Source organism: Crocodylus siamensis, chromosome 1 (assembly GCF_052110815.1).
Source record: "Crocodylus siamensis isolate JL-2025a chromosome 1, ASM5211081v1, whole genome shotgun sequence".
NCBI classification, from domain to species: Eukaryota; Metazoa; Chordata; order Crocodylia; family Crocodylidae; genus Crocodylus; species Crocodylus siamensis.
The window spans coordinates 107,274,450-107,301,498 of record NC_143395.1 but is presented as its reverse complement, the minus strand read 5'-3'; the positions used below and the strand labels follow the sequence as shown (position 1 = coordinate 107,301,498).

At 43.5% G+C, this 27,049-nt stretch overlaps 1 protein-coding gene across 4 annotated transcripts in view; it reads left to right on the top strand.

Moving 5' to 3' along the window:
- Positions 1–8,076: 8,076 nt before the first annotated feature.
- The window catches only part of MAP7 (microtubule associated protein 7), a 182,771-nt gene continuing 163,798 nt past the window's right edge, over positions 8,077–27,049 (top strand). Inside the window, exon 1 of one of the 4 annotated variants that reach the window (XM_090040020.1) lies at positions 8,077–8,154. In XM_090040020.1, coding sequence (XP_089896146.1) covers positions 8,091–8,154 — 64 coding nt within the window. In that variant the 5' untranslated portion in view covers positions 8,077–8,090. Of the gene's footprint in view, positions 8,155–24,283; positions 24,949–27,049 lie in introns of those variants that run through there. The other 3 variants (XM_090040005.1, XM_090039993.1, XM_090040014.1) reach the window with 3 other exon arrangements.

Here is a 27,049-nt window from a genome sequence, read left to right as displayed (position 1 = left end):
GAGTTGTGCTTTATGTAAAAGAGTTGTATGATTGCTCAGAACTCCAATGTGAAACTGGAGAGAGGCCTGTTGAAAGTCTCTGGGCTAGGGTCAGAGTGGAGAGCAACAAGGGTGCTGTCATGGTGGGTGTCTGCTATAGACCAGGAGGATGAGGTAGATGAGGCTTTCTTCAAACAACTAGTACAAGTTTCTTGATCACAGGCCCTGGATCAAACCTTGATATCTGGGAGAGGAATACAGCAGTGGACAGACAATATGCAATCCAGGAAGTTTTTGAAGAGTGGGGACAACTTCCTGGTGCAAGTGCTGGAGTGGCCAACTAGGGGCTGTGCTCTTGACCTGCTTCTCACAAACAAGGATAAATTGGTGGGCAATGTAGTATAGTGGATGGCAACTTGGGCAGCAGTAACCATGAGATAATTGAGTTCAGGATCCTGAGGAAATGAAAGGAGAGCATAAGGACTTCAGAAAAGCAGACTCAGGGAACTCATGGGCAGGTTCCCTTAGGAAGCCAGTCTGATGGGGAGAGGAGTTCAGGAGAGCTGGCTGTACTTTAAAGAAACCTTACTGAGGGTACAGGAGCAAACCATCCTGATGTGCAGGAATACTAGCAATTATGGCAGAAGATCAGCTTGGCTTAGCAGAGAACTCTTCATTAAGTTAACACACAAAAAGGAAACTTGTAAGTGGGAACTTGGACAACCAATTATGGAGGAGTATACAAGTATTGCTTAGACACACAGGTATGAAATCAGCACATCCAGAGGAGCAGGAGTGTGCATTCCCTGGGGACAACCAGCAGTGGCTAGTTGTCCCCAGGGAATGCCCCTGCACACACAAATTGGCACACAGCAAGTTGCACTGGGTGGGGTAGGGAAGACTGGGGCCAGCATTTGGTCTGGCCCCAGAAGCCTTACCCAAAGCCCTGGGGGCCTCCTAGGGCTCCAGCAGTGGTGATCCGGGTATGTGGAACCTAGCTGGTAGCTGGAGCATGGCTCTGGCTGGCAAGGCTCCAGTTTTGGGCAGTGCATGCTGCTGCCACATGCACCATGCCGCTTTCTTACGGTGCAAATTTTTTTGACACTGGGATCTCTTGGTGTAAAACAACCCCTTGCTGTACAGCAAATTAGCAGCATGGTGGATACCCGTATGTTCACACCTGGACATGCCCAGGAAGACCAAAGCACAACTGGAGCTGCAGCTAGCATGGGACACGAAGACTAACAAGGTGGGTTTCTACAAGTATGTCAGGAACAAGAGGAAGATCAGGAAAAGTGTGAGTCCTTTACTAACTCGAGGAGGCAACCTAGTGACAGAGGATGCAGAAAAGGGTGCCTTTTCACCCTTTATGCCTTTTTCACCTCAGTCTTTACAGGTAAGGTCAGCTCCCAGATTACTGCACCTGGCAGCATAGTTTAGGGGCAAGGTGAGCAGCCAAAAGTGGCAAAAGGATGTGAACAAATTGGAAAGAGTCCAGCAGAAGGCAACAAAAATGGTTATGGGGCTGGGACATGTGACTTCTGAGGACAGTCTGAGGGAACTGGGTTTATTTAGTCTAGAGAAGAGAAGACTAAGCTGGGATTTAATAACAGCCTTCAAATACCTGAAGTATGGTTCCAAAAAGGATGTAGCTAAACTGTTCTCAGTGGTGGCATATGACAGAAGAAGGAGAAATGGTCTGAAGTTGCCACAAGGGAAGTTTAGATTAGATACTAGGAAATACTTGCTCACAAGTAAAACTGTGGAACAGGCCACTCAGAGAGGTTGTAGACTGTCCATCCTTGGAGTTTAAGACCTGGCTAGACAAAGCCTTGGTTGGGATGATCTAGTTGAGGATAGTCCTGCCTTGAGCAGGGGGTTGGACTCTCTGACCTCCTGAGATCCCTAATTTTCTAGGATTCTATGAATATTATTACAGCAGAAAGCAGCAGAGTTCTATGTTAACTAAGCAATGGGAAGGCAGAGGATATGTTGTGCAGAGATAAAAGAAACACTATCACTGAGGCAATTACAAAAGCATATGGAAAATTCTTGTGTTTTGAAGCTGTTTTATTTTGATTTATCAGTATGAATAAGATAATCTTGTAACCAGCCCATTCTCCACTGACCACAATGTAAGAATCTGATTTGGACTTTGTTCTGATTGATCATGCTGTGTAATTGCATTGCCTTTATTGATACTTTTAACACACCAGTTAGTGTACTCAGACAGGTGCTGAGAAGGGCCCCAGCTGACTTCCATTATCTTGGTCATGTAGTAAGAGAAAAGCTGTCTCTAATAGCTGGGCAAAATTGAAATCTCTACAGCCCTGCCTGCCAGTCTCTGCAGTGGGCCTCTGCTTCACCAAAAGGAAAGGAGGTATCATTGCATCTGCAATACTCCCATCCATTGAGGAGGAAGCAATGGGCTATATTCACTACAGCACCCCATCTCCAGAAATAACTGATAGAAACCCATTGCTTGTGGGATGAGAGTGATAGTCAATTGTTATCATTCCTTTTGTTATTCGCATAAAAACATTCTCACTCAGTTTGCTCATGTGCTCAGCTCTGGAGGGTTTTAATGGAAGAAACTTTAGTGATTCTTTTTCAATAGTCTAAACTTCTGATAAGGTAGATCCATTATTAGGATGCCAGATCTTGTTTGTGGGGTGTAATGCTGACCAGCAAGGAAGAATTGGTGGAGGATGTGAAGATGATGGGTGTGATGTGCACGGTAGGGGGCACTACTACACTGAGCCACTCACTTCACTGTGCCAGGCCCAAAACCATGCTTCGGGAGTCTCCCCACGGGTGCCTATGTTTGGCCATCTCTCTTCCTGGAGCAAAACTGCAAGCCTGGGGTAACGCTGTCACTACCTGGGCACTGGTCTCTGTTAGGGCTCTGTGCAGCCCGGGGTACGCAGACCTTGCAAGCCTTGGGGGTACTTTGGCCCCTGGTAATACCTCTGGGTACTTCTTATAATCTGAAGCTCCGCAGGATAATCTCAAGTAGAACTGAGTTGGTTAATAAACAGCCAAGCTCTGCTGGGAGTGAAAAGTATCTCTGACCCTTCTCCTTTCAGGCATTCACAGCCAGGCATGCTGCAATGTCAAAGCCTTATTGTTCAGGGGCAAAGAGGAGAGTGGGGGTAGACAATGGAATTTAAGATAAAAACACCTTGAGCAAGTGCTAATACATTTAGTCTATCAAATATGGGCCTGGTGGCCCTTTTAATACACGACTAAATTACTTAGTTCTAAATTAATAGCCAATTTTCAGGCATACTCACTAATCTGTCCCAAGAGAGACTCTCTAGAGACTCATGCTTGTGTGTCCCCCAAAACGACTGCCACAAAAAGAGAGGAAGAGGCACCTCCCCTCACCTCAGTAATATTTACAGCCCAGTTGTCTAGATCATTGGTCTCCAAACTTCTTTGATCGCGCGCCCCTATCGGTAAAAAATTTTGGAGCACACCCCCCCAATATATGTATATTTATAGAAATAGAAGTTCTAATATTTTCTTCCCACACCCCAATGGATTGTCTTGCACACCCCCTGGGGTGCGTGCACCCCACTTTGGAGACCACTGGTCTAGATGACCAGGTTGACCAAAACCAGGCAGAGTGAGAACTGAGAGGGAGGGGCTGGAATGTCCTCTTCCAGGGAGACTCAGAGAGAGGGGGATTTCTTTACGATGGGTAACTTGGGAGGAAGTGGTCATGATATTACAGAATTCCAGATCCTGAGAGAGGGAAAGCAAAGAGGTCAATAAAATCAGGATGCTAGACTAAAAAAAATTAGACCCCTTGATATCCAGGGGTCTAAAAAAACCAAAGCAAAAAAAAGTGGGGCAGGGCATGGTCCCAGACTATGCCCTGCCATGCCCTGAGGCAACCAGAGGCTGGGTCCTCCAGGGAGATGCTCTGGCTGCCAGAGCATCTCTGTGGTTGGCCTCTCGCCTTGGTGCTGAAACACATGGCTGGCCAGGTCGCGTGTTCAGCACCAGGGCTCCAGTGCTGGGGAATATGTGGTCGAAGGGGCTGGAGGAAGGGGACCATGGGGAGAACCTCTGCCGACCCCGCCCGCTCCCCCAGCCCCCGATCCCTACCATGCCTAGCTTCTCCCCCGCCAGCCCCTGCCCCCTCCCCACCCCCTGATCCCTGCCCAGCTGGGTCCTGCCACCCTCGGGGCCCCTCTGCCACCCAGCCAGGCCAGGCCCATGGCAGCAGGACACAGCACAGTGTGGGGTTGGGTCCTGGCAGCCCTAGGGCCAGCAGGACCTGTCTGGGTGTGGCATGCAGTCCCTGTGCACCATGCTGGGTCCTGACACCATGGGCCTGGCCAGGCAGCAGAGCAGCTCTGAGGGTGGCAGGACCCGGCTGGGTGGGTGGGCTGTGGCCCTCCAGCGGGGAGCTGGGACCCTGGGCAGGGGGGCTGGGGCCCTCCAGAGGGAGCTGGGACCCTGGGTGGGGGGGCTGTGGCCCTCCAGGGTGCCTGAGACCCTGGGTGTTGGGGTTGAGCCCCTGTGGGGGATAGGGGCTGTGGCCCTCCAGGGGGATTCCATGTGCTGGGGGGAGGCTGTACCCTGTGGGGGCCAGGGGACCCACCCCTCCTGATCAGCCCCCCCCCGCAAGGTCCCCCACACTCACAGTCCTCCCAGCAATCACCCTGCACCTAACCACCCACCAACCCATAGCCCTCCACACCCACCCACCTGCCCTCCCCCACACCCCTTCCCACTCCCATCCTGCAAATACCACATCTCCCCATCACACACCCATCATGTGTGAAGAAATCCAAAAGTACACATAAACACATACAGGTATTTAGAATTGATTTTATCATGATGATAGAGACACTGGTAGGCTTCCACGCTGCTTTAACATTGTAAATATACCAATAAAGCATTGCCCAGCTGATTGCTCTCTCTCTTGCTCTAGGGTGGGGGTGTGTGTGTGTGTGTGTGTGTGTGTGTGTGTGTGTGTGTGTGTGTAGTGGTCTTTTGTGTTAACTGTGGAAAAACATGGATTTGGGGGTATTTTTAAAAATGGATTTGGGATGCTGCTGCAGCAGTCCAGCTGGCACAAGGGGTAGTGTCCCCAAGTACCAAGTGGCTGGGCCCCAGAAGCTCCTCAGAGCAAGTAGCTCTGAGCTGCTTGTCAGGGCAGCTTTTTGTATGGATGGGGACAGCACAAGTGCTGGCCCCAGGCTCTAGCTCCCCCTGGCTGCAGATCCAGGAGGAGCTAGGCAGGGTTGTTTTGCCCCAAGTAGCACAATTTGCTCCACAACAAAGTGCATGTTTGAGCACATGCGCTGAGACAACAAAGCCCTGGCTCAAATATGTACCGCTTCTATTTCAGCGGCTGCAAGCGCACGTGCTTGCATGTGTGGATGTGCCCAAGGAGTTAATAGGCAGAGTGTCATAGGAGGACAGATTGAAGGATAAAGGTATCCAGAGGCATTGGGAGCTTCTAACGAGTGTAGCACTGGAAGCCCAAAAAGAAACTGTTGTGACACTATGGAAGTGTAAGAAAAATGGCAAGAAACCCATGTGGCTGCACAAGGACCTTCTAAAATGCCTCAGATGCAAAAGGAAAGGATACCCAGGCAATGGAAGAATGAGCAGGCTGCCAAAGAAGCATACCAGGAAATGGCAAGAACCTGCAGAGACAAAATCAGGAAGGCAAAGATAATGAATGAGCTGCACCTGGCAAAGGAGGTCACGGACAACAAGAGGTTCTATAAGTAGTTGACCAGAAAAGTAGAACCAGAGAAGTTGTGTGGATCCTTTGTTAACCAGTCAGTGGAAACTCCTAACAGAAGATGCAAGAAGGCAGATCTATTCAACAGATACTTTGCCTCAGTCTTCACAAAAACAAGCTGCAGCCAGACATCTAATAAGGTTTATCCGGATAAGGAAAGGGGCAAACTGAGGGAGGAGATAACAAAAAAGACTGTCAGAGGGTTTCTGTTGGGTCTGAATGAATTCAAGTCAGCAGGGCCAAATGAACTTCATCCCATAGTACTGAAAGAACTGGCAGAGGAGATCTTGGAGCCCTTGGTAATGATCTTCATGAAATCACGGGAGCTGGACCAGGCACTAGAGCCAGTGCCCTTCTTTAAAAAAAAAAAAGGCAAAAAGGAGGACCCAGGGAGCTACAGCCCAGTTAGCCTGACTTCAATACCTGGAAAGTTACTGGAGCATACCCTAAGGAAGACCATCTGGAGGAAGAAGGCTGATCACAAGCAGCCAGCTTGGATTTATGAAAAATAAATAGTGTCAAACAAACTTGATCTCCTTCTTTCCCAAAGTAACTACTTGGGTGGATGAAGGGAATGCTGTGGATATAGTACATCTGGACTCAAGCAAGATTTTGGACAAGGTCCTCCACGACTGTCTCATAAACAAACTATAGGATGGATAAAACTACTCTAAGGTGGATAGATAATTGGCTCAGTAGCTGCAAACAAAGGGTCCAGGATTAATGAGTCCACGTCAGACTGGTAGGAGGTTTTGAATGGTGTCCCACAAGGGTCTGTCCTGGGCTCGGTGCTGTGCAGCATTTATTATTTGGATGCTGGCATAGAAAGCTTCTTGAACAAGTCTGCAGAGGACACAAAACTGGGAAGGACTGCAAACATGGAGGATGCTAGTGAATTCAGAAGGATCCCAACAGATTGGAAAACTGAGCGAGAGCTAACAGGATGAAGTTTAATGCGGATAAACACAAGGTCCTACATCTTGGGAGGAATAATCAAAGAGGCCAGCATAAAATAGGTGACACCTGGCTGGATGACAGCACTTTGGAAAAGGACTTAGGAGTCTTGTTAGATCACAGACTCAGTATGAGTTGCAGTGTGATGCAGGTGCACGATAGGCAAATACAGTTTTGGGCTGCATCCATAGAAGCATTAGGTGTGAGACACGGGGTGACAGTGCCTCTCTACTTGGCACTGGGCAGGCCTCAGCTGGAGTACTGCGTGCAGTTCTGAACTCCACATCTTAAAGAGGATGTGGGGAAGTTAAAGAGGGTCCAGAGGTGGGCAATAAAGATGATCAAGGGCTTGGAAGGCAAGTCATACGAGGAGAGGCTGAAGGTGAAGCAGCTAGGCATGTTCAGCTTGTGGAAATGGTGCTTATGAGGGGTCATGATAGCAAAGGCTTGAAGGGCTGCCATAAAGAATAGGGAAAAGACTTTTTCTGTCTTGCTGAAGAGGAAAGGATGCAGTCCCATGGCTTGAAGTTGCAGCAAAGGAAATTTAGATTGGATATCTTGAAAAACTTTTCACAGTTAGAACAGTGAGGCAGAGGAACAGGCTGCCTAGGGGATTTGTGGACTCTCCATCACTGGAGATGTTCAAGAAGAGGTTTGCCAGCTACTGGTTCAAGGTGATCTAGACGTAGCAACGCCCATTTTCTACTAGGGGTACTTCCCATGCATCCCCTCTTTTCTGCTAGTCACAAACTACTGTCTCTGTCAGAGGCACTGCGTGTTGACTACAGCCAAGGCTGGGGACCTTGGGGCGTGCCAGTGCTCCTGCAGGGGCCAAAGCTGCAGGTTCTTGGCTCGAGTCTTGCCCCTCCACTGGGGTGAGCTCAACTGCCAGAGCTGGGCTCAGGAAGGGAGTTTGCCCCCGGGGCTTGCCTCACCTGTGGCATATTCGGGTGCTGGATCTGCCTCAGTGTTAGGGTGTTAAGGCTGAGCAGAGTTTAGCGGAGGGATGCGTAGGGGCGGGTACTCCTGCCTCCCACTGGACGCCCTGCAGAGCCTCTTTCCCTGGGCCCGGGGGAGAAGGGAGGAGAGCAGCAGCGTTTCTCTAGCTGGGGCAGGCAGCGAGCCTGTGCACTGGCACAGTTCTTCCTCGCATCATTACGGCCTGGCAGCGGGGAGCCCTGCAGGTGCGGTCACCTCCCAGGCAGGGCCGGCTGCGGCGAAGGCGCCAGCTCTTCTTTCCCCTTCTGCCTTGACCTCCCGGGCCCTGGCAGAGCCGCCCGTGTGCCCGCAACGTCCCTGCCGCCGGAGCACGTGGCGCTCTCACCTGCCCCGGGCCGCGAATCCCGCTGGGGGCGGGGCGGGGCGGGGCGGCCGAGCTCACCGAGGAGACATGGCGGAGGCCGGCGCCGCCGGGGGCCAGGGCAGGGGCCGCGGGCGCGGCGCGGCGGCGGCAGGTGAGGCGGGGGCGGGCGCGGGGCCATGGAACGTTGCGGGCGCCGGCGTTCCGAGCGCCCCTCCCCCTCCCGCCGGGACAGAGCGCCCAGGCCCGGCGGGCCGAACGCTGCGGGCGCCGGCGTTCCAAAGGGCAGTGCGATGGAACGCCGCGGGCGCCGGTATTCTAAAGGGCCCTCCCGCGATGGAACGCGGAGGAAGCGGTGCCCGGGTGCGGCAGCCAGGGCTGGGCTGAGTCCCGCTCCCGCAACAGGTGCGGAGCCGCTGGCGGCTGCACCTTGAGCCTTCCAGGGGGAGCAGGAGAGCCCTTGCAGCCCGGCCGCTAGGAAATCCGCCCCGAGCGGCGCTTTCCTCCTCTGCGCTCGCCCACGGGATCTGATCCTCCGCTTTCCCTGGGTCCCGCACCCTCCAGCCGGCTCCTGGCTCCTGGGGGAGCGGCGGCCGATCGCTTTCTTCAGTGGTGAGGCATGAGGCCCCCAGCTGCAGCAAGAGGGAGTTCAGGCTGGAGATTTAGGAAGACCTGCCTGACTAGGGGGCTGGCTGCCTAGAGACGTAGCGGTGTCTCCATCCTTAGGAGCTTCCAAGAGCGGGACAGACACTTGGCTGGGGTGGGTTAGTCTGGGGTGGCCCTGCCTTGAGCAGGGTAGGGGCCTGGATTAGATGATCTCAGGAGGTCCCTCCCAGCCCTACTTCTCTGACCCTGGATTCCTCCCTGCTTTTATGTTCTTGGTTCTTGAGGTCCGTGCCAGGTTCCCATGCAGTTTAGATCCATTTCCCCTCTCTCCCTTTTTAACTTAAGGAGTACCAATTCCTATTGCTGTACTTGGCTTGCTAGTGCTTTTATGACCGACCTGTCTTTGTAAGGGTTTGTCCTTCAGCCTAGTGGTGGTTCAGGTGTCTTGAACATTTGTGAAAAAGCCACTGGGACTTGTGGTAGAGATCATATCTTTTATTAGACCAATAAGATTTTTGCAAAAAAAAAATTAATTGCAAGCCTTCAGGCAAAAACACCCTTCCTCAGGCATTGGTGAAAAGATTGTAAAAGTTCTCCTGAGGAAGGGTGTTTGTGCCTGAAAGCTTGCAATTTTTTTTTTTTTTTTTTTTTGCAGAAGTCTTATTGGTCTGATAAAAGATATCGCCTCTACTATGAGTCTTGATTGCTTTTTCCTCTACACCAATATGGCTACAACCAGGATACTTTAACATTTGTGAATAGTTAAAAGGTGCTGCCCCCCTCCCCCCCCCCAGTTTGCCAAAGGGAGGCAGAAATGCGGCTTTATTTCAGTCAGGGTATTTCCTGAGAGGTGGTATATCCACCATAAACCAAAATAGACAAGTCTCGGAAATGCTCTTAAGGGTAAGGGAGGGGAAGAGGAAGGAGCCTGGGGTTAACATAATCAGATTGGGTTTGGGATTACTGCTTTAGGCACAAGTGGTTTAATATTGGAGGTAGCATTACCCCTCTGGCTGTTTATTGATCGAAGCAATTTAAATCCATCTTCTTCCCCGCAGTAGAATCTTGTTCCTCTCGGAAAGCTCAAATTCACTAGGCAAAGTTGAAATTTCTTGATGAATGCTAAAGCAGATGTTTTTTGCTAGGAGCAATGTATAATTCAGCCACACTGCAGCTAGTTTTTTTAAAAGAGGGTTTGCAAAAACACACAACATAATTTAAATTAAGATGTTTTGTGCCAGGGTGTGGTGATTATGTTTGTATGTAACCTGAGTAGATGTCCTCATACAAATCTGAGTGGCATTTATATTTCCTCCTTCCTTTTTTTGCAAAGTTTAAACTTGTGTTGTCTTTGTTTAAATAGCTTTGGTGAAGTGGTGAAAACCTTTTTTATCAAAAGCCCCTGATAAAATGAAATTCTACACAAAGTTTACCTCATCTTGTTTCTCACTTATAAAAACAAGTGTCAAAGAAAATATTGTGCGATTAAACACGCCTTCTCCGTGGCAATTATTTACTTAAATCATGGGAGATTTGATCATGACGGCTATCTTTAATAGTTCATGTTTCTTGTAGTCCATTTACATTTCTTTCACAAAAACAGTATTTCTGGGGAGGAGGTATATCTATTTGCTTTCTTACTTGGGTGTTTGATCTGTAAACTTGCTGGTACTGTCAAAGTTCATTCAAAACTTGTACATGTGTGAAATAATTAAGTTAAACTTTAGCATTTAAGCTGTTTGCGTCTGTCTCTGCAGACACTGATATCGTAGTGGTCTTTCAATGCTTTGGCTCTTTTTAAAATGGGAAACAAATTCCTGTCTTCTCCTATTTTCCCTACACGTAGGAGAAATAGTTCTATTTGTCTGTGTGGGCCAAGCGAGCATCTTGTGTGAAGAATTTGAGGGAAAGCTGAGTTAAATAAATTGAGTTTATATTTAGCTCTGAGAGTAAAATTGAATTGTTTTGGGTCTGTCTCTTGTTAAAAGTTCTGTCCCTTCTGCTCTCGAAACTTTTTGTGGGCTGACGGGTCCATAGTACTGTTAAAATGTAGCTGTTGTGAATAGAGATGGGGTCTCTCTGTTAGGGCCCATTTTGATCAGGACTTTGAATATCAAGGAGACTTTGAAGAACATTGGTGTTTTTGGTGACTCCTTTCTGAGTGTCCAGCTTCATACCCAGATGTGCATTGTTATAATCAATCCTGAAGTTTCTGAATATGTTGGTCTGTGTGTGATAAAATGAGGCACGATTTTCTAGCCAGAATTGTTTAAAGTGTATATTCTTTTATGATGATTACCTTACTTTTTGCTACTATAATTCACTGAGCATCTAAAAGCATTTAGATAAAATTAAGAGCATGTTAGAAGGCTGGATGCCCTCAATAGTTGGTGGGGTGGCAGGACAGTCTCATTTTTGTGTAGGTTCCCATTCAGCCAACTCTTTATTAAAGTACTAATTTTGGCTAGACATAGGAGCCCAGTCTCTTGAATCTCTCAAATGCTACTGGAATTTGTATAAATTTCTGGTATTTTAGTGGGGGAAAAATAATGTGCATATGTTGTTTTTGACCTGTAAGTATCTTTTTTTTCTTTACAAAGCAGCTTTACAAAGCAAACCATTTGAACTTTCTCTTTATTACTATTAGCCAGAAGTCTCTAGTCCATTGTGCATCTCTCCTGTTCTTACACTGGTATGAAAAAAACCCATCATCTTACTTGACTTGATATTTTCATTTGATAGTTTCTTTAAGACACATTATTTTCGAATAACTGGGTATTTAAAGTGTGTGTGTGTGTCCCAAAATGTACCTGATTACATATGTGTCTCTGCTAGGTTTCATAAAATTGCAAGTTTAAAATATTTTGATTGAAAGGTTGTGTTGTAGTAATGTGGGATTTGTGTGCTATTTTAGGAGTATGATTTACCTTTAGTCTGCAAAAATAAATCCCATTAACCCTTGCAAGAGTTGGTCAGCACTGAAGGGGGGTGGGGACTAGACTCCTTGATGGCTAATATCTTGTATTTGGGGTAGGAATCTGAATGGCTAATCTGTTTTTGCTCTGGCACAGTAAAGAGTTTATTGGAGCTTTTCATCTTTTCACCACTAGGAGGATCTCATGCACTTGCTCCGTTGAGGGTCTGTACAAGCTGGGGATAGTCAGGCTATATAGTTAATTATAGAAAATACTTCACACACAACTTTTCAAATGTGTTTTCTGTTCTTGCACCAGAGGTTGCAACTACTAAACTTGGCACATTAGCGTGAAAAGATTTACTGAAGTGTTGAATTTGATCACCCAAAAAAAAAAAAAACAATGAATGTGCTGAGAACAAGCTTGATCCTGAAAGCGAGTATCAAGATTGAACAGAAATATTGTACTTATTATGAAAAGTGACTTTGTGAAAGAGATTACATTACCTCTTTCCCCCTTCTCACTCTTCAGATTTTTACTTTGTGCTTTTTAAAAAATACAATTTTTAAAAAATACAGTAGATAATTTTTTTTTTCCCTAAAAAGGTACCTAGTTAATTGGGTATCTAAAAGTATTTTAGATGAATCAAAAAGCTAGGTGTCAGTGTTGTAGCACTTAGACTTAGTGTCATCTGCAGTTCAGTTATATTGCTTTAAAAATTAAAAGGACCCTGAGCTACAAAGCAACATATCAGCCGAAGACCAGATACCTTCAGAAATTGAGAATGTCAAGTATATGCTCAATAATGCTGTTTCTTACCCTTTCACTTAGGAACAATAAAACCTTGACTTTGTTTTTCCTTTACATGAACATTGGTTGAATGATATACAGATGAGTCGATTATCCAGACAGTCAGTTACCTGTAAGGTTTTGTATTAACAAAACCATCAGTTCTCAGTATGGGTTTGTTAGTCAGTGAGACAACAGTGTATTGTTTATTTACCTTGCATGTTTTATGACACTTCATTTACTACTTGTCTTTTTTTTTTAATATTTGCTGTATAATATAATAATGATGGTTGTCAGCGCTTCATATTGTAGTGTTTGTTTATCTGAAAAAAATTGATTATCTAGTATAATGGTGTCCCTAATTATTCTGGATAATCAATATTTTGGTGCATCTGTGTGAGATTTTTTTGATGCAGAGTTTTGGCTTGAGCCCAATTCTGATTCAAACAGTGGGTCAAAAACTTGACTAAACTTTGATGTTTCTATTCAAATTGCATCCATACTACCCTGTTGGCTTATGTTTCTAGCAGCCTGAACCAGATTGACCACAAGATGAACATAGCCTGCAATGCGATGCTGCACCCAGTAAAGCAAGCAAAACACTGGCTTGCATCCATAGATGCTTCTCAACCAAATCCCAGGACGTCATTCGCCCCTTGTACTCGGCCTTGGTGAGGCCGCAGCTGGAGTACTATGTCCAGTCTTGGGCTCCACAATTCAAAAAGGATGTGGAGAAAGCTTGAGAGAGTCCAGAGAAGAGCACACACATGATCAGAGGTCAGGAAAACAGACCTTATGACAAGAGGCTGAGAGCCATGGGGCTGTTCAGCCTGGAAAAGCGCAGGCTCAGGGTGATCTGGTGGCTGCCTATAAGTTTATCAGGGGAAGAATTTCTTTACTGTCTGACCCCCAAGGTCTGGAATGGCCTGCTGCCGGAGGTGGTTCAAGCACCTACATTGAACACCTTCAAGAGAAACCTGGATGTTTTTCTTGCTGGGATCCTATGACCCTGGGATCCTATAACTGCCTGCCCCTGGGGCAGGGGGCTGGAATTGATGATCTTCCAAGGTCCCTTCCAGCCCGAATGTCTGTGAATCTGAAATCTATGAAAATTGTAAGTGTGAGCGCTGGGTTCTGACATGGTTTCTTTCATACAAGACTTTCTGAATTTAAGTAGTAGAGACTTTCAGTAGAAGTTATAGAGAACTCCTCCCCACTTCTAGAAGATGGACAATTTAGCCACCTACATTTTTCTTGGGCAACCGTTGTGTGTGCAAGGACTGGGAAACATATGACAAGGTTCTTTAGATATCCCATGTAATACAAGCCATACTGTTGGTATATATGCCATCTTTTTAGTTTTCTTCTCAGCTGGGATTAAAAAACTGTAGTTCATGAAAAATCTGATCTGTGTCTGGTGATGCATGAACAATCAGCCTATGTGCTTCAGTCTTCAATGCTACTATGAAAATAAAACCCTGTTAACATAATTAAGGCAGCATATACACCCACAGTGTAATTTAGAAGTACATGCATTTATCTTTAATGCAAAGATATAAATTTATTTGGAAAAAATGTAATTTGCAATAACATGAGTCTACTTCTGATATTTTACTACAACTAGCATATTTTTGAGCAGAGACTGAAGGATTATACAAGAAAGTGGGATGGAGAAGTGTGAGTTTAGGAGCTTTAAAACTGAAAATTAAGTATAATTAAATCGGATCACTGTAATAACAGCCTCAATTAAGGAGGCAGTATTTAATCTCTCAAAAACACATTTTCTTTCCTACTTACACTTTAGATTCAGTTGCAGGAATACTTTGTAAGTCGCAGCATTTTGTTACTCAAGTGACAGTTCTCTGTGCATCCTCACCTCTTGAAGAAGAAGACATCTGCAGAATCCTGGACCATTATAAAGCCAAAGAACCAAGCTTCCAGAGCAGTTGTTGGCAACATTTTCAGGTTGCAGGCTGGAATGACTCACCCTGGGTGAGAGGTGGGCAGGCTGGCGTTAAGACCTGATTCCTGCAGTTGCCACCAAAGCCTCGTGTCTGCAGGCCAGATCAAAGGACTCGGAGGGCCAGATGCAGCATGTAGACCTTAGGTTGCCAACTGCTGCCCAAGGATAGAAACAATCACTGCATTTGTCTCTGCACGTGTGCTTGGTTTGTTCTGGAACAGAAATATCTTGAGATTAGGATGGTGCTGTGTGTACATGCCAGTCAGGTTTTAGTGAGTGCTGAATGCATTGCCACTTTTCTGCCATTGATCCAGTGATGCAACCCCAAGGTAGCTGTTCAGAGACACTTTCTGCAGTGGCCTGGGATAAGCTGTTAGTACTTCTTATCCCTTGAGCTTTTTTAGGATTTAGCCCATGATAATGAACATGGGAGTCTGAATGATTTTACTCTGGCCCAGAACAACGTTGTTTCTTCCTTAGACAAATGCAATGTCTGTTTGTAGTCCAGGAGAGATTGAAAAAAGAGGTTGCATGCATATACTACCTGTTCAGGGGTTGAAATTGCATTTGTAAAAGTCACCAATAGCTCAGTTATACAAGTCTAATTATGTGAATATGTACCAAGGTTTTCTGTGGTTTTTAATATTTTCTTCAGTCCACACCTCCTGGAAATATGTTGTTATACAATGATTTTGTTTGAAGTACATGTTTTATTTTTCACTGTTACGAGGAGAAAATTGAAAATCAAGCTCTTAATGGTTATAATACCAGAATGCAAATAAAACCACCCTAACTATAACATGGCATGAATTTTAAGCCTAATGACTTTTCAGGGTTTGGCCTGTGTCTTTTAATACTGTCTTATCACAATTATCAGTATTGGTACTTCCTGTCACTCAGGAGATCCTCTTAACGTCAGGGACTGCAGGACTAATGCTTAAATTTGTCAGTCAGGTAACAGTAAGGTGTGAAGAAAGGAAGCTATAATGGTCAATGGCTTTAGCTCCAAATTATCCTCTTTTATCTCTTGAGTTATATCCCTCTGAAAAAATACTGCCACCTGCCAAACAGGTCTAACTAGGTAAAGGTTGCCTCTAACAAGTAATGTATTGGGAAGGAAAATGCTGGGTGATAGCAGTTAACAGAAAGATGCATCACTCGCAAGATTACATTTAATTGATACTGTCAGTGATGGAGAAACTTTAATATAATTCTTCTGGCACATTAAAGTTTCTTTTGAAGTCTGTTCACATTTTTATGATGTGCACACAATGATTTTCATGTTCAACGTGCTTTATAAATGCTTTAATTATTCTTCTTGATGTCAGGACAGAGTAGTTAGGTAAACATTATCCCCATTTTACAGATGGGGAAAGAGTGACAAAGGAATGTCCAGGCCTCTGGAGGGAGGAATTGGTTTGGTATTGGAGCCAGGATTAGTAGAAGCAATAATAATTATCAGTGGTTTGAAGTCAAACCAGAGATTTACACTGACATCATTGCAACTGGATCTGGTTCCAGACAAAAAAAACCTATTAGTTCAAAATGGTGTAATATATTTCTGCAAGTAATGTTGCACATAAATTTTATTGATGGATTTTTGTTGGTTTTTTAATGTTGGTTAATTACAGCAGTTCTTGCTGTTCACCTACTTGAATTCAAAACATGTAACGATGTATAAGAGAGTGTGTGTGTGTGTGTGTGTGTGTGAAAGAATATTCATATATATTAATTCCCAAAACCAGACAGAAAGATATACACGCTCCATTTTTATGTATACATCATTACATGTTTTTAATTAAAACAGCAAACAAAGTCCTGGAATTAACTGTCCCTCTCTTGCTCGCTTGCTATATGTATCTGAGAATAAGTGTTGAATTTTCTGAGAGATCTCTGGGGCAGACTAATCAAAGATTCTTGGCTCTGAATAAGCATGCATTTTGCACTGGTGTATGCATCAGCTGAGTCAGAGCAGGGCATGATGGTTCATTGGCTTTGCCTGGCCTGACTTTTGTTTTCCATTTAAATCCTCCAGAAGAGCCAGTGGAAGCCTTCCGGTTTGCTAGTGGCCTTAATCATTTTGGAGGTGAAGAGCTTGTTTTTGTTGAATAGATTAGAATAGCACCTAGACTGTGCTTCTTGCTTCTAACAGTTTACAACCATAAATAAGTGGAATGATTTGAATTCATTAGTATTCTGTGTGTAGAAGAGGGCTTTGCACTCAAAAGTTTGTTTAACTTTAGATCCAATAAAAGATACCGACCAAAAAAATCCTTTCCTGAATCATCACTCCTACAACTTCACTGTAACACTACCATAAATTTTGAAATTCAGCGCTGGGCCCCAATTTTAAAAACAAACATCCGTACAGACTCAGGTTAAGGATTCTTGGCTGATGTTAACAAGGAGATAAAGAATCCAGACTAATTTATGAGGTGGTAGGACAGAAAAGAACAGACACACATTATATCATATAAATGGTGAATATCTGCCTCTATCTTTTGGTAATGCCTAGAAAGCCTAAGCAGGATGCTAGGCAAATCAGAATTTTATTTTAGGACATTGGTCACCTTCTAGTGTTATGTCAACATATAAGAAGTGGGTTTAATGAATAATAGGAGAGAGAAGGCTAAATATGAGGGATAGCTATAAGATTATGTTGTCACCTAGATCAGGTGATGCACAGCTTAGCTGAATCATTTATCAGGTGCTTTTGTTGAAAATTATCAAAATAGATCATATAAATTTAGAAAAGCATTTAGTTTAAATTTTTAGGGTTCTGAAAATCCATTTAAATCTATCTATACTTTTTCTTAGACTTATATGGCATTAACATTTAGAAAAAAGAAGTCAATAACAATGCTCTCAGATGTGAGCACCTAAAAGTTCTGCTTTTGTGGCTGTTTGAAAGCCTATTGGGGAAAAAATGGAATTGTTTGGGTGCAGAGTTTGCAGTTCACAAACTTATGTGATAACATTCAGCCTTTCCTGTGCTGCAGGCTTTAAATTAGTGGGTGTAATTTTAGGGACCTATCTTGTTTTAAATGTATTAAATATCAACATGATTAATGCCTTAAATCAACATACCAATTGCTTGTTTTCCCTTATTGGCAACATAGGCTGACAGACTAGTTGTCTTAATACTTCTTGGTATGCTGGTTTTGCAGTGTAGGAAGGAAGTAAGTCTCTGTAACAGGTTTGGCTGGTTCTCTTTTGCCTAGATTCTTTATGGTAAAAGGTGACCCAGTATTGGCCCAGTTTTGGTTTATAGAGGCAGTCCTTGGACTTAGACACAATTGGTTCCTGAAAACTGCATCTTAAGTTGAAATATTGTAACTCGGAACCAATTTTCTCAAAAGAAACAAGGCTATAAATGGGGCTTGGTTCCTGAACCAAGGCCTGATACCCTATTTTCACCAAAAATACCCCAGAATTTTGTACTCAATCAATTATAGATGAGTAATATAGCTACATTAATGTATTTATTTTGTAAATAGCAATCATAATGATTTGAAAGGACTTCTTTGAGGTGACTTTGCTGGCCTTTTTAAAGGGCTCTTGGCTGGAGTCTTCTCAGGAGTCTTGGTTGCAGGTTCTTCTGGAGTCTTGTCTGCTTTCTTAAAGAAAGTGTCCAAGGAAGTTTGGACAGTTGCGCTCCAGGGAGATGAGTAACACCGCATTTGCTGGCGTGGCGTGGCGTTGCATCAGGTCAAGCATTGTAAGTCGAAACTGACATCATAAAGTTGAAACAAGGTGTCAATTTATAAACGTTGTAAGTCGAGGACTGCCTGTATACAGGTTTTCCAGGCAATCTTTTCTGTCCTGAAGCAGTACAGGATAGAAGTCTAGATTTTTCTCAAAAGTTCAGTAATACAAGCAGTTTAGCAATATGCTTTCTCTCTATATATCTATTTATATATAATGTACATCCAGTGATGGTCACAGTGCCCTAGAACTACTGTTGTATACTGTACCTCTAATAACAAAGACGGTGTTTGTTAAAGTAATTTTTACCTTGATTTAGCCTTTCATCTGAAGTAACACACTGAAGTCAAAGGGAGGCTTTTGATTTATTTCATTTGGTTTTTAATCAGGTCCCAAGAGCAGAGGGAAAGCTACATTTATTTTGCTTGCCTATGTAGTCATTTCTCCAGTTCTGGGCACTGAGTGCTCTTGTCATTCACCCTTGACAGGAAAAAAAAAAACATCCACCAAAAAACCCCCAAACCACTATAGATATATAAATATACCAAAGGAATAAAATATCATTTGGATTGAAAGTGTTGTTTTAAAAGCACTGGATTATATCTAACTCCATTCTTCATTCCTATATCTAATTTTGGCAGCTTGGTATCACTTTTCCTTATGGTTTCAATAACTGACTAGTTTCTAAAATACTGTTATTTTATTAAGCTCTTCCACAGATTTTCAAGGTGCTTTATCCATGGCACACTTGGCAGTAAATACCATCCTATTTTACAGAAACTGAAGCAGAGAGGTGGTGACTTTCCCTAGGCTGCAAAAACAGGAGAAAAAATGCAGGAAGTCTTGAGATGACACTTTGGAGAATAATTGAAAATCCTCATAAACCTGAGGGTGTAGTTAAATCAGTGAAGAAAATAATGGCAACAGCAACTCAACAGCATAGTGGAGTCTAAATGTCATCCTTCAACGTATGGCCAGTAATACTCAGGCTCTGAATTCCTCTTTATCTGCAAAAGACAACCTCCAATCATTAGATTCTATATAAGGAAAATGTAAAAATGTGTTATAATTTTGAAGGTATAGAATCTAATTATTAGAGGTTTGCCTTGAATTTGTCCTCCTTCCCAGGGAAAATTAAAGTGGTGTGACACTGGAGGGGAGTGGTCATGTAGTCCCTTTGCTCTCTGGTTCCGCCCCCCCCAGCTTTTTCCCCCGGCAGCCCCTTTCCTCCTCCTCTCCCGGGGCACAAGGAAATGATACAAAAATTGAAAACAATAGCTTTGAAATTAAACATGGTTGTAGCAATTTGCATTTAGTATCCATGCCTTTAGTTCATTCAGAATTGATACACGTTACATTTTTTGGAAACTGCTGCAAGTTTTGGCACAGATACTCCATAAATGCATTTTTGAGCAGCACTTTGGCACTTTCTCATATGTGGTGCAAATTTTGTATTTTTATTTTTTTTGCAGAAATATTTCTTTCTCTCTGTACTTCTGACAAAACGTCTTGTGTTGACTGTGGTTCACTTGACAGTCCAATACGCACTTTACAGTTGCACTGTTTTTAGTCTCATTACAAAGACCACACGTGCGTGCCTGCATACCTGCCACCGTTAGCGTTAAACCATCACGTTTATGCAAACAGCTACCTCAGCTTCTTCCCCCCTTGACTTCTCCCTTCCCAAAGCTCCCACCTATCTGTCTAGTCCTTTAATTTGTCATTGTCCTCATTGTCATCATCCTCTTTGCTCTTTTCAGAGGTTTGCCTTTGAAAAATCTATCCCAGTCCTCTTTCTTCCATATGAGGTCCACCATCTCTTTCCCACCGTCTTCTGCTGTCTTCCTGTAGTACCAGTACGTCTCATGAAGTCCGATTTTAATACAGTTTATTCTGTATATTTCTGTTCTTTGAAAATTATATTACTAGATTCCACAGGCATAATTATCTCCATATTATACATGACACTAAGAGTTGGTGGTGAAAAGGAGTACACTTAATGAGCACTCCCTTGTATTTGAGTAAATATAGTAATAATGGTAGGAATATGTAAATATTAACCTTTCCTAGTATATTGCAGTTTTCCCGTGTTCTTTTTGTTTTTAAACTGCTACCCACAGCTGCTATACATCAGGCCATATAATATGGAGGTAATTATGCCTGTGCAATCTAGTAGTATATTTTTCAAAAACAGAAAGTAGGTTTGCTAAATTGTACTTAGTTTATTTAATGAGAGTGTTATTTTTGACTTGCAATCCATAAAACGCTTCCATATACTCAGTCAAGGCAGGCCTAAAATCTACTGGACTTAGCTTTTAGGGATGCTTAGTGAGAATTTATCTTTTTAAAGGAAATTTCCTTTATCCTCATCTAATTCATGTTAAACTTTTAAGCAACCTTACAATTTTAAGTATATTTCATAATGTTTCTCAGCACATGCAAGGAAAATGCAAAAATTATCTATTATCCCTTTCATTGTATACTTTATAAATGTATAGAGGTTTAAATTATTAAAATATAATATTTTGTGTTTGCATAACATTAATTGTGCTCTGCCCTTCTAGCCAGACTAGTTATTTTAATCTTAGGAATTACTCATTTAGAGGATTAGTAGTACCTAGAGGAGTTCTCCACACCTATTGCTGAAGTTGTGCCTGTGTACCAAAGAATTCAGGATTGTCAGTTGAGTAAAAAAGCATGAGGACAAGGACTGTGTAATTTTTTAAGGGAAGGACATGAGACTCCTAAGTGCCAGTCAGTGTTCCATATATATATAATATATGATATTACATATAATGCTATGTAACAACTGTTCACCAGGGCACCCTTGGAGAGAACCAGGAACAATGGCCACAAATTCCTGGAAGACCATTTTAGGCTCAACGTTAGGAAAAACTTCTTCACAGTTTGCATGTCCAGACTGTGGAATAAGCTGTCTCCAGAGGTGGTGCAATCACCTACCCTAGAAATCTTCAAGAAGAGACAGGATAGTCATCTTGCTGGGGTCATCTGACCCCACCTGTCTTTCCTGCCTGGTGCAGGGGGCTGGATGGGATGATCTTCTGAGGTCCCTTCTGGCCTTACCATCTATGAATCTATGTAATATCTTAAGAGGGATCCATATTTTATATATATCCCTAACAGGGATCCATATTATATTATTAATATAATAATGTGTGTGTGTGTATGTATGGATATCCATATTGTATGGATCCCTGCTAGGGATCCTTAATGGGTAAGTCCACTTACCCATGTTCACTTATATAAAATAAACAAAACAGACTTGGACTCGGGGACTGGCATCCAGGACTCTCTGTCCCTCCCCCATACTTCCAGATGAGAAACCAAACCAAAAGACTGAAGTGATGCTTCCTCTTGTGTTTGCTTGCTCCTGCTCTCACTCCATGAAGCTTATGTTTTTTGCTGTACAAAGGCCTGACTTACTGGATGTGTGGAGGGTGCTTCAAACCAGCCGTGGGTCTCACTGGGGTTGTGGGAAATGTCAAGCTGAGCAGGGTATTGAATTCAAGTCTCCCACTTCCTTAGCGATTGCTCTAGGCTAGTGGTTGGCAACCTACAGCTGGCTAGTTGGGCATGAGAGATCAGTGGCAAAGAGACACGCCATCCCACCTGTCCCCTTTGCAACATTCCCCTCTGCTGTGGAGTTTACTGCACTATGATGTCTGTAATTCCCTTGCTGCAGAGGGACTGGTTTATCCAGTGGCAGAACTCTTGGGAACAGTGCTAGTGAGTACTTAGGTGCCTAACCTCTTACACATGCGTTTTGAGTATTGTACTCCAGGACTTAGTCCTTTTGTGGAACTAGGCCAAAGTGACTTGCCTATAGTTACGCAGTATATCAGTGGCAGAGTGGACTAGAGCCTGCTTCTTGTGACTCCCAGTCCTGTAACCTTTTCAGGCTGTGGCCTGGATTGACTCCATTCAAGTCAGAGATGGGAAAGTGCCTGCCGTTGCCACCATGGGGAAAAGCCGTGGCAGTGGTTACGCCCTAGTGCTGACCTGCTATGTGCTGGCCTACCTCTAAACTGACCTGGGTCAATCTGGAAGCTGAAAACCAATGTCTATAGGCTGGATCAAATGGTTCTGTGGGCTTTATCTGGCCCACGGGCCATAGGTTGCTGGCCCCTCCTGTAACCTGTTTGCTAGACCAACGGGGGCCAACCTCTTTGCAGATGTGCAGCCAATTAATTCTGCACCCTCCCCAAGAGCCACTCTGTTCCCTTTCCCTTGACTGGTCTGCTGCTCAGTTTTCTGCTCTCCACCCTGTGCTCCCTGCTTGATCTACTTTCTGTTCTCTTCCCTGCCTGCTGCTGTGCTGCCTGTTGCCTCCCCAATCTGCCATGTGTCACACACACAGGCTGCCTGTGCCACTTGTAGCACCCATGGCTCTGGTTGGCCGGCCACCCCTGTGTCCCCAAGTAATTCTTATTTCTATCTCTGGAACCTAGACACATTATTCCAGTTGAACATTTTTTATTCTCCACCTCTTACATTTGTGTTTAGTATGCATGAAAATTGTCCTTGTCAACTCTTTAGAGTTGTCAGCTCCCTTGTATCCTCAGTAGGGTAATGTGAGAAGTAATAATGCCAGCTTCCCCAGCTTGCAGCATCCTAGAATGAGCTACACTGAGAAGTGCCTCAGCTTGTGTGGCCCATTCAACCATTAGGTTTTTTGCTGCAGCTACAAACAACCCTGCATCTTTAAAGTAATGTTTCTAAAAGAATATGGTATCATAGGTGATTGTTTAGCAAATGATTTTGAAAACACCTGCAAGATGAAACTGTTCAAAAGAGCCAGGAGTCTTTTAATGCCTTTTTTCCAAACCTGAAAGAAAGTGAATTGACATCATTATTCCCCCTTTCTAGTACTGTTCATGCACATTTTAAATCTGTAGACTGTTTTTGTAAACCGATGTTAGCTGAGCCTGAAAATCATGCATAATACAAAAACAAGTGCAATACACACCAGTACTAGCTTGATGTACATTTACATATATTTTTGTTATGGTATGTGAATGGGATTGGATTTTGCTGCTTCATATTGGAAAAGCAGCTTTAAACATAGCAAGAATAATTGCTCAGGTAAGAACAATTTGTGTCAGCTTGCTTGCTTTCTTTTATTCTTTTGGCCAGTCCCCTTTAATACAAAGCAGCATCTACCTGATCCGGACACACGTCATCAGTCTAACTTACTCGATTATGCTGGTAACTTGGATTGTTGTGCTTAAGAACAGAACTGAGGCTTCGTTGAACTCATGGTGTCCTGACCTCGAGGAGCAGTCCAGGTCACCACTAGGCTTGTAAAGTTTAAGGTGCCTTGAACAACCTTCAATCTGGCCCTTCTTTCTATAAACCTCCCACCATGTTGGTGAGGCAGCCATAACACAACATGCATTGCATCGTCTGCTTTGACAATATGAGCCATGTACTGTTACCAACTTGTTCATTAAGGTATGTCCTAATATATATGCTAGCTATAGTTGGGGAAGGCATTTAAAACCAGATGCAGTGTAGCTTCTGATTCTGAAATTCAAGAAGTAAAAAAGAGAATCGAGCAACATTTGAGACTTGGAATATGACCACTTTGGCATTTGGTGAGAAATGAATGGCATTTAATATAATGATGGTGCTGTTAGTTTGAGGCTGGAAAGTAGTGGAAGCATTAAAGGAGGCTGAAGTGATCTGCAAAGCATCAGCTCAGCTCAGTTTTGCGTATCGACACTGCTGTTACGAAGGACAGAAAGCAATTCTGTGCAGAAACTGTTTAAAGGAGGTGATCAGGCCGGCGGCATCTCTGTGCAAGCAAACCTTCCATTGTGGCTGGCTAATGAGAATTCAGACTGAAACATTGCCAAATGGGAAAACTTGGGTGAGTGTAATGAATGATCTTCCATCCTTATTGCGCAAGTGTTTGTTAATGACCTCTGTGCCATAAAGCTGACGCTACAGTAGGGAACGCTCGCTGTATATTCACCGCGAGAGTAAGCCGATTGGCCTACGTTGTCGGTACAAATTCTACATGCTGAGTTCCACGAGGAAAAAAAATCATTCAGCAGTTGCCAGTACTTGTGGGCGTAGATGCTTTTATTGCCAAAGATATGAAATGTTGCTTAAGCTGGGAAGGGAGGGGAGGAGGGAAAACTCTCTCCCTCCTTGCTTGAGTTTGGATTAGGCTGGGGACAGGAAAGGGGAATAAACAAAATGCAGGCTCATGCCTAAAGCTCATCTGCTTGTGCAAGCAGAACTCCATCCTCCTACCAGGGAGGGGGAGGAGGAGGAGGGAAGGAGCAGCCCAATCGACTAGGTGGATCCAGTGCTTTTGCACTGTAACCCTTCGCAAGCAGACGGGAGCAAGCATTCCGGCAGACTGCTTTCTGGAGCCGAGAGGACAACATTCATAGACCTCCTTTGATTGGGATATGTCACTGTTGTCAGGGCAACTGGTAACAGTGGCGTATCATATTTTCTCCTCTTGTGTTGCGTGCTGAATATTTTAGTGTGCTCTGGCTGGAAGAAGATTGAAGAAAAGGTGCTGCAGCAAGAAGGAGAAGCTGTGGGCTTGGATCTGATCGAACAGGTTAAGGCAAACCAATGTGCCTTTAACACATTAGGGTTTTTCTTCAAGGTGGGGAAACTGCAGGCTCTCAGCTGCCAAGTGGATGTTGGTATTTCTCAGCTGTTTGCACACCGCTTATCCATAGGGGATCTATTACAAATGCTCAAATGAACAGGCAGCTTTGCAGCTAGCTGCTGCTCGGGCTGCAGTTGCTTTTTTTTTTTTTTTTTTCCTAATAAGCAAGAGGGAACGTCACCATGCCTGGTTCGTCTACTGCTATCCATCAAGAGAGATTGAAGAAGACAAGTGCAAGGCCAAATCCCCCTGGTTTATTTACTATTAATGAGGAAGATGATGAGCAGCAAAAGAATGGCAATTCCAAGCGACTGAACGGTATGCCTTAGTTATACAGTAGACCCAGTGCTGTGCGCAGTATATACTGCCCAGAAAGCGGTATGCTTTCCCCGCTGTTCTGCATGCCATACAGAGTGGGTTCAGACTTACCAATGCAGTTTATCAATTATATGTGTAGAAAAGCACACGGTAGGTAGAATTGAATCAACTAGATTACTGTCCAAGTATCTTTTTTTAAAGATAGTTAAGTAGTTATTAAACTGACTTTTTTTTTTTTTTAGTTATCCCATTGTTAGTTACAAATTAGAGTCTTAGCAAATAAATTGATGCATCTGCCTTTTCTGTAAGGATCCAATGACTTATTTTATAGTGTGTACTTTCTGATAGATATCTTTTCAAGCCCATAACAGCTTCATTTTTTTTTTTTTTTGTTTAGACTCATGAGTCCATAGCAGCTTATATGGAAGTCAGCATTGGCAAAGACTATGTGAAATTTGCTGTACTTCTGTGGGTCCATGGGTATGGATTGCCTTAGGCTGGGGAGGGGAAGCAGGGAGAATGACACATTCGAATACCATAACTTCTAGTGAGTCGGCAACTGAAAATGAGGCATCTCCCATCAAGTGGTACCTGCTGAAGATAAATTCCATGTATATTTGAGGTTTAAGTGTTTGATTATAACAGATCTAGCAAGTGTGTGTAATGACAGTATATCTTGCATTGTATAATTAATGTCTTCAGCCTGGATTCCTAGGATTTAAACTCTGTTAGTGTGACACCAGCCCTGCAACTTTTGAATTGTGACTGGAATTTTAAGTTGGCATCCTCACAGTTTTAATTCCCTCTGCGTGCTTAGGGGATTTCCTCAATACATGACATTTTCCTTTTTATCTTATTCTGGCAACAAATGAAACAGTTATTGTAGCAGTCTCCCAACCCCTTAGTTTATCAAAAAAGATGCAACTTGATGACTTTGAATCAATTAAACTTTAGGTTATCACTTTGTGTGTTTGGTTACATAGCTGAAAAGAAGAGACAAGCAGATATATATACTGGGAGAATTTATTTATGGCTATGTGGCTTAGCAGTGAATAGCTTCTTGAATAGCTAGCTGGCTTTGAAATTGTTCAAGTTTGAACTATTTCATAGCTAGCAATCTTTCTTGGAGATGATCAAGACCTCTGAAAGATCTGAGCTTCACAAGAGTATACTATATTCCTAGCCAGTATTAAAATAACTGAGGTTACTGTCTTGCATGTGGCAATTTGGTCTACTGTATAGTTGAACAAACCCTCATATACTCTAGACGTTAACTCTTTTCAAGTTAAGGAACATATTTTTTTATTGAGTGAATTTGAGACTCAACAAGACTAGGCTTTGTAGTAACAACTTCCATGTTTCTATTTTGTTTCACTGGAACTTGCTAGCTTTTCAGGATAATAGCTCCTTTTCCCTTCTTGCTTTGCTTGTATGACTCTATCCCACAGTAGTGATCCAAGATGATTTTATAACTTCCCTATTTTTGTCATGTTTGCTATTTTTTTTTAATCCTGTTTGCCCTTTTCTTGGGCTTTATTATTATTATTATTATTATTATTATTATTTCTCCTTCCTACCCCTCCTTCCCAATGTAATCCTTATTTCTGTTAGAAAGGTTGAGATGTATAAGCGCCCCGTGCACATCTGATGCTACTTGTATCAACCAGCAGAAGGGGGCAGAAAAATTTTGCAACTCCTAAGTTCTCGCTTCCCCAACTGGCTGGAGTAAAAGTCACATCCTACTGAGCAGCTGAAGTAGGTTTTTTGCTAAATTTCATTTGTGAGTATAAATGTAAATAAATAAGTGTTTCATGGAGTATGGGATGTAAGCTAACAAGTACATGCAGTCGGGTTCCAGCGAGACAGACTTTTTGGAGCTTACATCTGAATTGGTCTTGGATGCTGTCGGTTGATGGCAAGTGACTTAAGATCGATTGTTACATATCCTTTTGAAGAGTGGCTCTTCACCAACTGTTCTCCGAAGACGTACAATAATTTATGAAGCCTCTAAAATACAGTTTACCCCAGAGTGGTCGGTAGGTTATTTTGTGAATCCTTGGTCAGATGACATCTGGCATGAATGACTGGTGTCTCCCGAGCC